This window comes from Salminus brasiliensis, chromosome 18 (assembly GCF_030463535.1).
Source record: "Salminus brasiliensis chromosome 18, fSalBra1.hap2, whole genome shotgun sequence".
Lineage (NCBI taxonomy): Eukaryota > Metazoa > Chordata > Actinopteri > Characiformes > Bryconidae > Salminus > Salminus brasiliensis.
The window spans coordinates 26,091,801-26,106,985 of NC_132895.1; the positions used below are offsets into that span (position 1 = coordinate 26,091,801).

Sequence of the window (15,185 nt, forward strand, 5' to 3'; positions counted from 1 at the left end):
TACACAGTCCTCCATTTTCTGTAATCTAAATTTATCGTCAGGTTTGGCTGATATATAGAGCTGTGTGTCATCTGCATAGAAGTGGAAATTAACGCCATGTCTGCTTATAACTGAGCCCAGTGGTAACCTGTATAATGTAAATAATAGTGGTCCTAAAATTGAGCCTTGCGGAACTCCATATCTTACTTCTGCGTAGTTTGAAGATAAATCATTTATCTTTACAAATTGGAAGCGTCCCGTTAGATATGATTGGAACCATGATAGGGCTGTCCCTGTGATTCCAACCATTTTCTCTAATCTTTCTAGTAATATAGAATGATCTATTGTATCAAAGGCTGCACTAAGGTCTAGTAGGACTAATAAAGATACGTAGCCTTGATCAGAGGCAAGAAGGAGATTATTCGTAATCTTCACTAGGGCTGTCTCTGTGCTGTGATTGAGTCTAAATCCAGACTGGAATTTCTCATACATGTCATTTTTACTTAGGTATAAGCAGAGTTGTTGGGCCACAGCTTTTTCTAATATCTTAGATACGAATGTTAAGTTTGAGATGGGTCTATAATTAGATAATACGCTAGGATCAAGATTTGGTTTTTTGATTAAAGGTTTTATAACTGCTATTTTAAGGGTTTGGGGTACATGCCCAAGGCTAAGGGATGAATTTACAATTGTTAAAAGAGGTCCGATTATAATTGGGAGAATTTCTTTTAGCAATTTAGAGGGAATCGGGTCGAGTGTACATGTTGTACAATTAGCTGAGGATATAATTTTTTCTAGTTCTGGCTGTGGAAGTGGGTAGAAGGCTTCCAGCCTTTGTTCTACAACTAAGTTTTGTTCTAAAGCAACTACATCAGGTGACGACCATGTTTGATTTAATAAGCAGGGTTGGATTTGTTGTCTAATATTTTCTATTTTATTATTAAAATAGTCCATAAAAACATGACTAGTTAAAGATGTTGGGATCTGGGGTTGAGTATCTGCCTGGCTTTTAGTAAGTTTAGAGATCTCATTAAAAAGATTGTTTTTGTTTTTCTCGATCAGCGAGGCCAGATACGCTGAGCGAGCTTTAATAAGTGCCTTTCTATATTGACTAAGGCTGTCCTTCCACGCAGAGTGGAACACCTCTAGTTTGGTCGTCCGCCATTTACGCTCTAGTTTCCGCACTGTTTGTTTTAAGGAGTTTGATCACTGTACCACGGTGCGAGCCTTTTTTGCCTCATAATTTTATTTCTGAACGGTGCTACTTTGTCTAAGGTTGATCGGAGGGTATTCTCTAGATCGTTTGTTAATTTGACAAGCTCCATTTGGTCTGACGGAGTGTAAGCTAAGGTCGATAGGGGTGGGAGATTTTTAGTAAACTGTACAGCTGTCATTGGTGTTATTGTGCGTTTTATGCAGTGTTCGGGAGAAGAATTTACATTTTGCCTTAAATGTAGCTCAAAGGAGATTAGATAATGGTCTGATATTACTGAGCTTTGAGGTAGAATATTTAGCTGATCAATGCTAACACCCAGGGTCAGGACTAAATCTAGGGTATGATTACAGTAATGTGTGGGTCCAGTTACGTTTTGTATAATGCCAACAGAATCTAAAATTGATACAAACGCCTTTGTTAATGGATCGTCTGCTTTTTCAAAGTGAATATTAAAATCATTCATACACTTCATAAATATTAATCAGTGAGAAAACATTTTTATTTGTGGCCGGATTTGATATATTAATGTAGATAAACTCAAAAGAGGTGAAGGTGTTACAGTGTTTTTGAATAATCTCTAGTGTATTCTGATAGATTATACATACTCCACCTCCTCTGCCTGATAATCTAGGGCTATGTACATATTTATAGCCTGTGGGGGTGGCTTCATTTAGTGCTATATATTGATCAGGTCTAATCCAGGTTTCGGTTAGGCAGAAAACATCTAGTTTCTGATCACATATCATTTCATTTACGATCACTGCTTTTGAGGATAGTGATCTAATGTTAAGTAGACCGAGCTTTAGGTCTGAGGTGCTGCTGTTATCGTTGAAATGAGAGATTTTAACACTGATTAAATTATTAAAATGAGCTGATCTAGATGTTCTCTGTTTGGCTTTAATTCGGGGCACAGACACAGTCTCAATACAGTGAAACCTGCAGCAGCTCGCAGACGGTCGGTTTAGCCGGTCTGTCTGCGGCCTGGTCCCGGCTCTGGATTGTCAGCAGCCTTTTACACTCCTCTGCCGACTAACTAGCAGACTATGAGCTATGCTGCACGAAAGTAAGGCAGCACCCTCCCGCGTGTGGTGGACACCATCCCTACCTAAAAAACCAGGCTTGCCCTCAAACTTTAACCAATTATCTATGAAGCCCACATGATTTTCGGAACACCACTTGGACATCCAGCGGTTCAGCGCTGTGAGTCGGCTGTAGGCCTCATTGGGATGGGACCAGAGCAAATTACGGCATCGGACATCGTCTGGGCCAGTTTAACCACCTCTTTAATATTATCCTTTGTAACTTCTGACTGCCGCAGACGAATATCATTGGCCCCTACATGAATCACTATCCTCGAATATCTCCTGTTTGCTAGCCGCTTAAGGTTGCCGCTAATGTCCGGCGCTCTGGCTCCCGGTAAACAGCTAAAGGTTACTGCTGGAGCCCCTAAAGGACTAGCTATCTTCACGTGTCGAACAAGAGAGTCTCCTATTACCAGAGTACTGTGAACAGGCTCCTCAGCGGATGTTTCGCTGAGCGGGGCAAACCTGTTTGACACGCGAATCGGGGGGGGGGAGCGTGGTGGTCCGGTGGGCTAACTTCGGCCTTTGCGCTAGCATTAGCCTTAGCTTTCCGGCTATGCCGCCGAGACGTCACCCATTCGCCCCGCTGTGAGGGCTCTAACGCCGGAGGGGTGGGGGGTGCTAGCTCTCCCTGAGGCAACGGGGGGCAACTCTTGCTCTCTATCCTTCAGTAACCCCATGATGCACACCTCTAACTGGTCCACCCTTTCCACCAGAGAGCTAACTAACTCACATTTAGCGCAAACACTATCATTATCACTAGCGGTGGGAAAAGGGTCTAGACTAAACATGCCACACTTCTCACACTCAAAAAGCCCAGCAACAGCCATAATAAAATACAAACTTACCGCTTTCAGCTGATTTAGGCACCGAAATAAAGTTGTTGTTGTGGGGTACTCCGCTTTTTTAATAAACCTGTGGACTGTAAACACAATCTAAAAGCAGTTACGAGGAAAAGCGCTAGAAAGTGATAGAAAGCAGAAAGAACAAGCTAAACACGGAGACAGTGATTCCTCCAAGGACCGGGTCTGGAGTAAGGATTTCCCACCTGTAAATTCAGGTAGTAATAATAAATTTTAATAGTGGAGGACTGGCGTTTGTTTTTTAGATTATTAATGATAAGCTCAAGGGAAAAACTGACAATCAAATGTCTGTCTTTCAGACAAAACAGCTGTTTTCTCCGCTGTCTCTCCGTTGTTGGTTGACAGCTATAAAGAGTCTAATCGCAGATCATATTATAGTTATGTAATCAAATTAACCAGGTTATGTAATCAAATTAACCAGGTTTATCACTTACACACACACACACATATCTTTTTTTTCCCATTCCAAGACAGAGAAGAATGGGAGATGCTAGGCTAACGTTGCTAACAAACAGACCGTCACAAATCTCCATCAACACATTTCACTCAGAGAATATAGACTTAATAGACTTCAAAAACAAAAAACTCAGCAAAACAAAAAACTCTAAATATCTCATGATTTGTGGTGTCGTCAAGCTGTATTGTATGAACAACATGTTTATACAATAGATCGTCACCATTTAGAAGTTTGGAGCAGGATAACCGGGATGCTAACAGCTGGGCTCAGCTTTGTTGGTACAGGTCAGTCGTGATGCTGACAGCCACGCTTAGCAAGGTTGGAGCCGCAGTGCTAACAGACACAGCATCCGGGCTCAGCATGGTTGGAGTGGGTTAGCCACAATGCTAACAGCCAGGCTCAGCAGAGTTAGAGCAGGATAACCACAGTAGCCCAGCAGTCTGGTAAGGAAGGGCTCATAGAAAGGTCACAGACAGGATCATATAGTGCTCTTTTAAATTTTAAAATGTCTAAATGGCTTTTTTTTTTTTTTTTTTTTTTTTTTTTTAAGAAACACTGAAAACATCAGTTTAGACACAATATATCGACGAAGGTATTGGGACACACCTCTTAAATACTTTTGTCCATATACTCCATATAGATTGGTGACAGTCTGGTGTTTGTTAATAAGGTTAGTCTAGCACCTCATTTTGTGAAGTACAGAAGCACACCTCAGAAAGCAAACATTAACTATATCTGCGGTAAGTGCTAAATCATGGCATTACTGTTATGCTATTATAATGTTATTCTGTTTTTTTTGAGGATTTACATGTGGTTTATTAAGTCAAAGACTGCTGACTCTTGTTCTCTGCATAAAATTCACTATTTGCAAGTAATATATGTTGCCAAACTTTCTTTTTCAATGTTGTTTGTTTTAGTTTTATTTTCTAATCATTGCTATGAAATTGTCATATGGTGCCCTGCTCCGTAGAATTTAGTGATTTTCCTATTAAAATGACACTGAACTGAAATAATTATTAAAATAACTGTGGCCTTCTTGGGCTTTTTCATATGCACCTAATTGATAAAACGTACCAGTAGTAATCTCAACCGAGGCAGTAGATAAATCCCATCTGTGGAACATTTAGCAAGAATAAATGAGTATGTCAGATGGTGTGGTGTTGGCACGCTGCACAGACAGTGTTATGTGTCAAACTGTAAGAAGGGAGGGGTATATTAATCATGCTGAGATTTTGATTATTCATGTGCCCTGAAAACCTAGATGCAGAAAGGTACAGAGATCAACCAAGGACCTTTTAGTGTAATTTTTAATTAAAAAAGAGGGAAAAAAAGACACTGAGCTCATTACACTTCTCAGTAGGGAGGACTTTAAGCCTGGCTTGGGTTGTGTTCTATAGCTTCAACAACAGCTGCATTGTGAAATCTAAAGAACTTATTATGTGTCTTGTGAAAAGGAAGTATCAGTTTACGACTGCAAAAGGTTACGAACAGTGATGACAAGTTATGGGTCACAGGTCCGCTGCACTGCGGCGCTTATGACAATGACTATAGCGTCACTATCATAAACTGCTATTTGCTTGTCTAGCAAAGCAAAGTAAGATGCCTATGAAAATTGTGTATTACAGTTAGTTCCTCCACACTTCATTTTTTCCCCCTTTTTAATTGAAAAGCAACTTTCTCCCTACCTTAACTTACAAGCCTCTTGAGGATCGCACTCCTTCTCTTGGCAGCCTGCTTGGGCCTGTTAAATGTGGCCTGACGCAGTAGGCTCAAGCTGTCGACGCTTGCCTGCAACTGTTCGCATTCGCACTGCACAGTCAGCATCTGCCACCGGACAAGTTCAACAGAGCAGACACACTGTGGCTGTTCGCCCCAAAAATCAAACTGTCAACAGCAACTTTTACGACTGTTATTCAACTTATCAAGCCCACTGACAAGATCTCCTTTAATGCCAAAGAACGTCAAACGAGATGCGTCTGCCGCAAATGTGCGTCAATAGCTAATTTCTAGTCGTTGCTGTTAACAGGAAAGTCTGTGACACTGGTGAGGGACGCAAGTAGTCGGAAGGATGGAAAACTCTTCCATCAGGCAAGAAAGAGTCATGGCTGAGTCAAGATAATAAAAACAATATAGCACAACTATAAAAAACCAACAAATGTACATAAACACAATTTTGCCAACCTGAATTATGTCATCATTAGGCCTTACGGTAAGGTCACTTGGCATTTTTGTACTCTTTACTGTACTTTCCCACCAGATTCCACTGGTTTGAGTTCTTTTGGTAATAGTTTTCACAAAGTTTGTACAAATGTGATTCAACCAGCCATCTTTAAACTGCCAGAACGCTAATTATTCTTCAGGAATTAGTCCTAGGGTCCCCAAAGAATCACTGTTCAAACACAATTTCCTCCCGTCAACGTTGTTAATGGACTTGTTCAGACACACGTAGCTTTTTCCATTCAATGCATCAGTCAAGTGAACAGCATGTGCCCAAATTATAAACACATGAGCAAACACAGAAGTGAATATGGTAAACATTTACATATTCTGAATAACCTAAACGCATACCATACCACAGAGCGTTCTCTCAAAGAAGGAAACATTTAGAGACCAAATCTCTGTCTACATTGTCCATCTCACTAAAACTCAGTGCAAGATAAACTACTCTGCAAAAACACCTGTGTTTGTGCATTTGTGTCAAATGCCATTTCGGGTCATTGGATTGCTCTAATTGTTGGAGTAAAAAGGGCCTGATTTAACATTTTATCACTTTACTATGTTACTTCATTATATCAAGCCCTGGTGAAAAAAATCACTGTGAAACTGGACTTTTCTTACAAAAGCTGTCTTTTCCCGTCATCCTCTGCAGTAAAGGCCCAAGACCCAAACTTGTAAACACATTAATATTATCTTAACTAAACACACAGGGGAGCATGCAGAGGCCCCACGTTATTGATGAGCACAGTTTGTCTTTGCCCATCCACTTGTGTGCAAGAGCCACTGATGACTAATGTTTTGTACCCGACTCATTCTTGAGAAACTGCTCACTGCAGCATCCCTCTTTAAAGCCTTAAGAAAAATACCACTAATGTTAACACTACAGATTTCGCAACAGTTTAGAACAGTTGACTGCAGATTAGTTTCCTGGTTGCTAATACCAAACTTATTTCACAAAGCTGCTGTTACTCTTAATAACGGCTACAGACAAAATGAATGTTTAGTCAAATTAGCAACATAAAGGAATGTTGTGACCTGTTCTACCTCTCAGGTGTTTTGCTTTAGGACTTGGTACATTATATTTTAGATTAGATTACACTGTGACCATGAAGAGATGCACATGGTCAGCAACGGTGATTATTGTTTGGTATTAATGAAACTGAAAACATTTCCCACATCCTTGCTCCACCTTCCTTCACCAGCCTGGGCTGTTGACACAAGGTAGGTTGGGATTTAGTCAGTAGGTGCCAAATCTAGACAACTAGGGTTAGCAAAGTCAAGATTAATTAGATCAGGCTATTAAATACAGGGTATTAATTTTTCAGGAGATCTCTGAGGTTTCCCTCTGAGGTTTCTGTTCATCCTTCCACTGTAAAAAGAGATTCCACTCTGTAGGACAGAAAATAAAAAATGTGATCAAATCAAACTACTGAAGCTGCTACTGAAGACTGATGACCTCAAAGTCCAGAGATACAGAAGATAGAAAATACTTCAGCTTCTAAGACTGAACCTTGGAGATGTGGAAAAATCTCACTGCAGATTTCTTCAGAAGAAAATGTGGAAGTGACGTCACAGAATTACAACTCGAAGTCAGAGGCCAGAAACTATTTGAAATATTTTATAATAGATGTAGTTATTGTCTGGATGGTCTGAAGCTGCTTTGCTGAGGGATCCATGAATTCTGCTCAGAAAATCTAGAAGGAGAATGTCCGCAGGTTGGGTTATGCAGCAGGACAATTATCCAAAGAACACAAGCAAGTTTACCTCTGAATGGCTCAAAAGAAACAAAATGAAGATTTTGGAGTGGCCAAGTCCTGACTTGAATCCAATTCAAAGGGTGTAGTGTCAAGACCTTACACTTGTAGTGTCAAGAACAGACAGTTACCCTTGATACGCTGCACAGAAGAGTGGTCCAAAAAAAAAAACTCATCACAAATTATATTATAAGGGTGGCCAATACATACACGGACACATATATATATTAATAAGGCGACTATATATAAAAAAAAAAGGTCAACTTTACCGGCTCTGATATGCTTGGTTATACTAATAAGGCTATCAACCCATAAGAAGACAATCCCTTAAGGCTTGTACATTTTCCAGTTAAAAGGAATAAAATCATACAACATTGACTGATGCAACAAGAATGGAGTTCTTTGTTAATTACTTCCTCTAGACAAAATGCAAGTTGTCCATATCCAGTTATCCAGACACATTAGCCTCAACTGAATGCAGAATTAAAAAGTAAGCATAAGGAACACAAGGAACAATTGTTGATGCAATTTAGCTTAGCTACAGATTACTTTCTGAGCCACACAAAAGCTATTATAAATATTTTAGTTTCACATTGATTTGTAGAAGGCTGCTGAATCTGAATGTCTTTTTTCCTGTTCTGTTTTTTTGGATAGCCTGAAGTGTCCAAATCTTTGGCCAGTAATCTGCACATTCCGAAACATTTTCCAGATTACTGGACAGATCACTCAGAATCAGAGCATATTTACCACTAATATAAAGCATTTAAAGGAAAGCAAGAGAATAAAAATAATAAATGCAAATTAAGTGCAGTTAATGGGAAAGACAGTGTCCTTAGAACCATAATTACTTTAATTAGACAATCAAGTTGTACATCACTAATGATAATACTTACAATGTAATTCCTGTTTATGACTCAATTTGAATACTCAACTGGTATAGTTACTAAAATAGGCGATTAAAATAACTGTTGATAAATTCTTTGCATTACTATTAGTACTATTTGCAGTGTGACAGTGAATACAGCTTTGTGCCAAATACAGGTTAACAATAAGTTTGCTGTTCACTTTTAGAACATCTGAACTGCATTTCCAAAGCCAGTGTACTAACATTATATGTATGTAGACCACTGACAGGGCTAATAAAAGTATACCAGGGGATATGTTTAGGGATATGTTTGGTTTGGCCTGGGGCCCTCGCAAAAGCATTCGACTACCTCTCACCTCATGTTCCTTCACTACGCGGGCAGACTGAATAAATAGTCCACAGTAAACATATCATCTGTTATACCCTCCAAGCAAAACATGGTGGCGAGTCCCATTAAATCCCACAGTCAAAGAGGAAGATGAGTTTGACCTGCAGTACAAACCTGCATTCAGCCGTCTCCAGCTTGCTCATAACCATGCTTCATTCTGCTGATGCATTGCTCAAAGTATTTCAGTAAACTAATAGCCGGAAATCAGCATATTTCAACCTAAGGATGTCTCTGAAAAACACAATGTGGCCCCGTTCAACTAGTTTATTATAAATCAGGCTTAATGTAAAAAAAAAAAAAACAGCAATATACCTATACTCTTTAAAAACTTAATTACATAAAATTAGTTTGGGCACCTCCAAATGACACAGACACTTTATATTCGGTCTTTTGGAGACCCATACAATTGTAAAGTCTTGAATTTGACTTTTTACTGAATGTTTAGGCAAATCAACATAGGCCATTACATTTTGTCAGCTGATGACATTTCCAGAGCATTATTAATTCTTTGACTCTTCAAACCTTGGGCTAACACGTAACAATCACAGGCTCCTCTAGGCAGCTGCTAAGGATCTGACAATGAAGCTAACAGATGCCTACAAAGCGGGGCAGGTTAGGCAAACTGTGGAAGTCAGGACAAGAAAATTCTCAGACAGAACTGCTCGTTTGCTGGCCTGAAACCCTCCATGTGACCAACAAGAAAGTTTAGTCGACACAGTGTGCACTGTTCTATTGCTTACACAAACATGGCCTGCAAAAGCTGTCTTCACCTGCAGCCTCGTCACAAACGTGAACCTCTGAAGTGCTGTGGACTGATTAAGGACTAATGAAAACTATTTGCCCACAATGAGATGACGCAGATAGGTGGAAAATGAATTTTGCAAAATATCTAAATAATTGATTCACTGATTGACTGACAAGAGACTGGCTTCTACAACAGACCAATGATCCAAAACATCCATCCAATGTCCTTCACAGACCCAAACTGCCAAATGGGGGCGTTTCTAAAAACTTGCTTGGTAGTACCTTTGCACATTTTTGCACTTTTTGACGTTTGAGAAATAAATAATAAGTATTATCATTTTCACTTCAAATCAACAACACGTTATTCGTCCAGATCAGCTTCCAGAAGGTTTTCATGCTAGGTTATACTGTACAATGCTTCTTCTCGCGCCTGCTTAGCCTGACGCTCTGTCTGAACGTGATAATCCCACCGGTTCTGTGTAATAGGTTCGCCATGTGTGCGGGGGCCACCTGACAGACAAGCGCCTGCGTTACTCCGGTATCAGATGACCCGTCGACATGAGCTCTGGGACGACGCAGCGCTCGGTCGTCACGCTTTTGCCCTCAGCTGAGCTTTTTTTTTTAAACAATCAACCCTGAGGGAACCCCACTCTTAGAGGAGACGAAAAAGTGAACAGGGAGGCGGAGACGTGCTCACCGCTGCTCACCCCTACATATATCGACTTTAGCCTGGCGCGCGCCTCATCGACCTCGTGCGCGCGCTCCTGTCGCCCTCTGATTGGTCGAGCGGGCGCGAGTGACAGCACCTGCTCGTCTCCTTCATCAGAAGTGACACGAGAGGTTTAGGAAATATAACAGAGCGGAGCATCCGTCCTGCTGCTGCTGCTCCTCCGCGGTTATGCTACACGACGCCGGAGACGAGCGGCTCTCCGTTTTACGCTGTTGTGCCATTTGACCGTTGTGTGTGTGTGTGTGTGTGTGTCTAACAGCGACGAGACATGTGGGTAACACTGACCATAGGAGTGTTGCTCTTGTTGACGGTACCACAGCACGGAGACTCCACAGACTCAGCGGGGGATGTTCATGACACATCGCAGGAAAGGCTCCTGAACGTCCAGAAGAGGCGGCTGTCGCTGCAGAACACAGGTAAACAGGGTAGCAGCCCTTCAGTCGGTGGTATTTAGCGCGCTATGCTCGTAGCCTGTCTGCTTTCACCTCAGCTAAAGCCGAATCAGCTCTCCATTTAGTTTCAACGGCTGCTTCAGCGTCTGAGGTGCTGCCTCACAGTCAGCCTCTCACAGAAGTTGTCTCAAATCAATTTCGATAGATGTCAAAACCCTTTCCCCAACTTTTTTACTTTTTAAATCCTCCATATATCTGAACCCCACCCGAAAAGGTTGGGTAGCCTACAGAATAAACGCGGGAACTTCTGGAGTCAAGCTCTTTCTCAAAGAGAATGACTTTAATTTTCTTAATTAGCTGTAAATTGAGGACATTTTTGAGGTAACCCCCTCCCTCCCGCTTTCAGCTGAGATCCAGCACTGCCTGGTGAGCGCCGGTGATGTGGGCTGCGGCATGTTCGAGTGCTTCAACAACAACTCGTGCGAGATCCGCGGACTGCACGAGATTTGCATGACGTTCCTTCACCACGCGGGCAAATTCGACTCTCAGGTAACTGCGCGCGCCCCTATTAACGCAGTAACGTCTGTTATAAACCGGTTCCACTGATCGAGTTTCACTGATCGAGTTTCATTGATCCAGTTATTGTGATCCAGTTATGAATGCAAATACATACTCCAGAACTCCAAAAACGCTATTTTCTAGCTTTTTATGGATTTCGTAAAGATGACAAATATGGAATTCTGTAAATGACAACTGGTCTTGAGATGAGTTTTTAAAGATTCATTTATTTAAAGAGTTTTGAAGATTAATTTATCATTTTTGATATGCAGTGTTTGTTATCTAGACAAATAAGTTGCGATCATGAACTATTGGTAAAGCACAGCATAATGTACTCATGCACTTCTGGACCTTTGTAAGTTTCATGGGTCACTCATACAAGCAATTACATCTGAACAGTCTTGTTTTGTAGACACTTAATGTTGTGTTGTGTTTTTTTTCCCTCCACACCCATTTCCACGTGTAAGACACAATTACATTTTTGATGTGATTTTCACATTGTCACTTGTTACATGTGTAATGTCATGATGTAACATGCTGGAGAGGATTTTTTGGAATTCCTATGTACACAGGTGCTGAATGTACCAAAAAGTCTCTATCTATATATTTTGATCCTGATACTAAAGATCTTCTTCCATTTGAGTTGTGTTTTAAAGTACTTTATCCACCCCTAAAAATAAACCCAATAATAATAATAATAATCCCATCCCACTAGTTAAGATACACAGCAGCTCTGCATAGTTGTAAATGTGAGATACACCCATGTAGCTGTCAGATCAGATGGCCCAGAGTTGCAAATGTCACCGTTTCAGCATGCATAAGGTTGATGAATGACTTATGCAACGCTACAGGGGAAATCGTTCATCAAGGACGCACTGAAGTGCATGGCTCATGGGCTGCGCCACAAATTCAGCTGCGTGAGCCGCAAGTGCCTGGCCGTGAAGGAGATGGTGTTTCAGCTGCAACGCGAGTGCTATGTCAAACACAACCTCTGCTCAGCAGTCAGGGAGAACGTTAACGTCATGGTGGAGATGATCCACTTTCAGGACCTCTTCCCCAAAGGGTAGGTAGTCTTAGAAAATAAGAGAAGAAATTGTCTTTGACAGCTGAGTTGTGCATTGTCATACTTGTAATTCTCTTAAAGCTTCAAGGCCACCAAACTCCAAAACAATGTAGTAAAACAGCCATGATACAGCTGTTGGGAACTTCTGAAGCATAATTCATGGCTCTTTATACTTGAACACTAGCAAGCAACCATCTTTTGCTGTAAATTACGCAGTACAGACCTAAACATTGTCAATGTCCTTGAGGGCTCCCTATTACAATAATAATAATAATAATAATAATAATAATAATAATAATAATAATAAAAAAAAAGTCAAGTCAACCAATAATAAACATATGTGAACTCTAGGGCCCTCCAGTTGAGGTTACTCAAAGTTGGCTGACTTATTTTTAGTGTTTGCAGTATACACAACTGTTATAAAGGAATTGAGTCTAAAATCGCTTTAGTATGCCACAGTAGGTATGTAAACAATGTTGTTACTGTGCATCATTTACAAACCCTATTGCACCACCTCTAATTTAATTATTTTAGCCAAAATCCATGGTCATTTCAGATTCACAGTACACACTTAGTACTATAGTGACTAGAGTAGGGAATATGGACATTTTGAAAAAATCAGGGGACCACAGTTTTCAGTAGCGTATTAGTACTGTTAAATTACTGATAACATATCAGATCAACCGTTATTGACAGACTTTCTTGTTAAACCTCTGGTATTTGTGACTTGTGACTAAAGCTGAAATAAATACAAAATAAACACAAGGACTACTAATTATTTTCAGATTATAACTATGTAAACATTGGTCTGGAGTGTGCAGGGACTTTAGCTGAAGAGTATTCTGGGCTACTATTGCTAACTTAAATAAATAAATAAATAAAACTGTAATTATCCTTGGTTACTATTAAAAGCATTCCAATTCCTCCTTCTTTTGCCACCAGGCCTCATGTGGAGCTGGTGAACATCCTCCTGGGTTGCGGAGAGGAGGTTCGTGCAGCCATTGTCCGACGGATCCGTGCCCAATGTGAGCAGAACTGGGGTGCCCTGTGTGCCAGCCTAAGCTTCTGTTCCACAGGCCACGTGGAACGGCATGGCACCGCCACCCCTGTCCCTGTTTTCACCACCCCACACGGGGGCATGGCGAATACCCTGCCCCCTGCTAGCCAGTCCCTTTCAGAGGCAAATGGGGAGCAAGTTCGGACTCTTGGGGATAGAGATGAGGATAAAGGCCGTCGGTCTTCGGGGTCTGGGTCTCAGGACAACAGCACACACCCTGAGACTGCTCTGCTTAGGAAGTCTTCAAACACCACTCAAAGAAGGTGAAATGGGGAGGAAGCTCTGCAGTGCTGAAATTTGTGCATACAGAAATTAAGCGTGTCTGTAACTTCTTACAATACGACCACTCTTCCTGCAGCATCAAATACATACAAGTGCAACAAAAGATGCAATGAGCCAAGGCCTCCAGCAATTCCACGGAGGGGGGTTGGTCGAAACCAAAACATCTACAGAGTCTACAGTCTGTACTGTACCACCAAGAAGAACATAAGCTACATTCCTGAGACTGCATCCGCTGCATCTCAGAATATGAGCATAATGGTAGTTGAATGGAATACAAATCCAAAGCCTTTTAGGCTTTCATCCTGACAAAATATTGTCATCCTGTCCTAACATTCAGCTGCCTGTCATTTAAGGCATACTCTCATGGCAAAATATCACGAGCACATCTTTTATTCACTTGAACAGTCTCTGGTTATTCAATAAGTCAGTGATTTATAAGTGAATTCATTAAGTAAGTAAATTTATTAGTCGTCTTGGTGCTGTTTCTCAGGAGCACAGTATGTTCTAGCTCAGTTTCATATTCTGTTTCTTTACAAAACTGCCTCTCTAATGCCAGACAAGTTGGAGAAGTGAGTAAAATGCAGTAGCAATCTTGTGTACACTCATACACAGCCACTGAATAGAACTGAATCTAAAGGTGTAAGGTATTTAAAAGGCAACTGTCTAAATAGATGAATGGCTTTAAATGACCGATCACAAGATTGCTAAAAAGAAAAAAAGGAATGTTCATAATACTAATGAAAGCATCATCAGGGTTTACTTTTTGTTGTTTTAAGAAAAGTCTTTGAAGGACATTCCAGCTACAAATCCGGCTTCTACATGTTACTTGTCTAACATATACAGTTTATGTATACTGAAAACTATTTTTGACTACTATATAAGTTGTGTATACCGTAATAGAAAATGACCACATCTGGATAGAAAAGAGGCCAGATATTAAGTACAGTTAAGTATGGTATTACTTGGGACCTACCTCATCCATGTGACATGCACCTATATTAGCATACTGTATGATATATTGTGTGAAGGGCATGTTAATGTGTTTGTCCCTACATACTACCAATGCAACTCGCTAAATGTACAGACGTCTACTGCCTTTTGTTTAATTATGTATCTTTTTCTTATTTATTTCTATTTTCCAAAATGTTATGCATGACCTTTTGGCTTGTACCGTCATTTGCAAGTTGAGTCAGGTACGTCACAAACTAGTATTGTGCAGTTATTAAATTTATTTCTTGCAAATCAATTGTTTTATTTATACATTGTTTTGTATTTTTTATCAGATACTTAAGATTTCTTCTTTTTGGGTGCCTTCACAGTAATCCATTGTATTCAAATGTTTTTCACACAATAAATTATATTTTCTGTTGAGGAAGTACAGGACATTTTGTATGTATAAATGCTAGTCAGTTTATCCCTATTGTTCCCTGTTTAGTCATTAGTACTTTTATATTTATTATTTCTGCCCAAGATAAAGTCTTGTTCTAAAGCAACCCCCCCGAAGTTTAATTTCACTAAAAATGACACTAAAAATGACA

At 40.4% G+C, this 15,185-nt stretch overlaps 1 protein-coding gene across 1 annotated transcript; it reads left to right on the forward strand.

The window, feature by feature from the left end:
* The first annotated feature begins 10,388 nt into the window (after positions 1-10,388).
* stc2b (stanniocalcin 2b) lies at positions 10,389-15,141 on the forward strand. Its single transcript, XM_072662745.1, has 4 exons — positions 10,389-10,711; positions 11,094-11,236; positions 12,097-12,308; positions 13,251-15,141. Exons 1-4 carry the CDS (start codon positions 10,564-10,566, stop codon positions 13,630-13,632), a joined length of 885 nt encoding a protein of 294 aa, XP_072518846.1. The 5' UTR covers positions 10,389-10,563; the 3' UTR covers positions 13,633-15,141.
* Positions 15,142-15,185: the final 44 nt, after the last annotated feature.

Excerpts from the sequence above, each read along its gene's own strand:
- stc2b (XM_072662745.1), top strand. The coding sequence starts at position 10,564 with ATGTGGGTAACACTGACCATAGGAGTGTTGCTCTTGTTGACGGTACCA. Across the intron at positions 10,712-11,093 it reads GCTGTCGCTGCAGAACACAG|CTGAGATCCAGCACTGCCTG; the intron begins GTAAACAGGGTA and ends TCCCGCTTTCAG. Across the intron at positions 11,237-12,096 it reads CGGGCAAATTCGACTCTCAG|GGGAAATCGTTCATCAAGGA; the intron begins GTAACTGCGCGC and ends GCAACGCTACAG.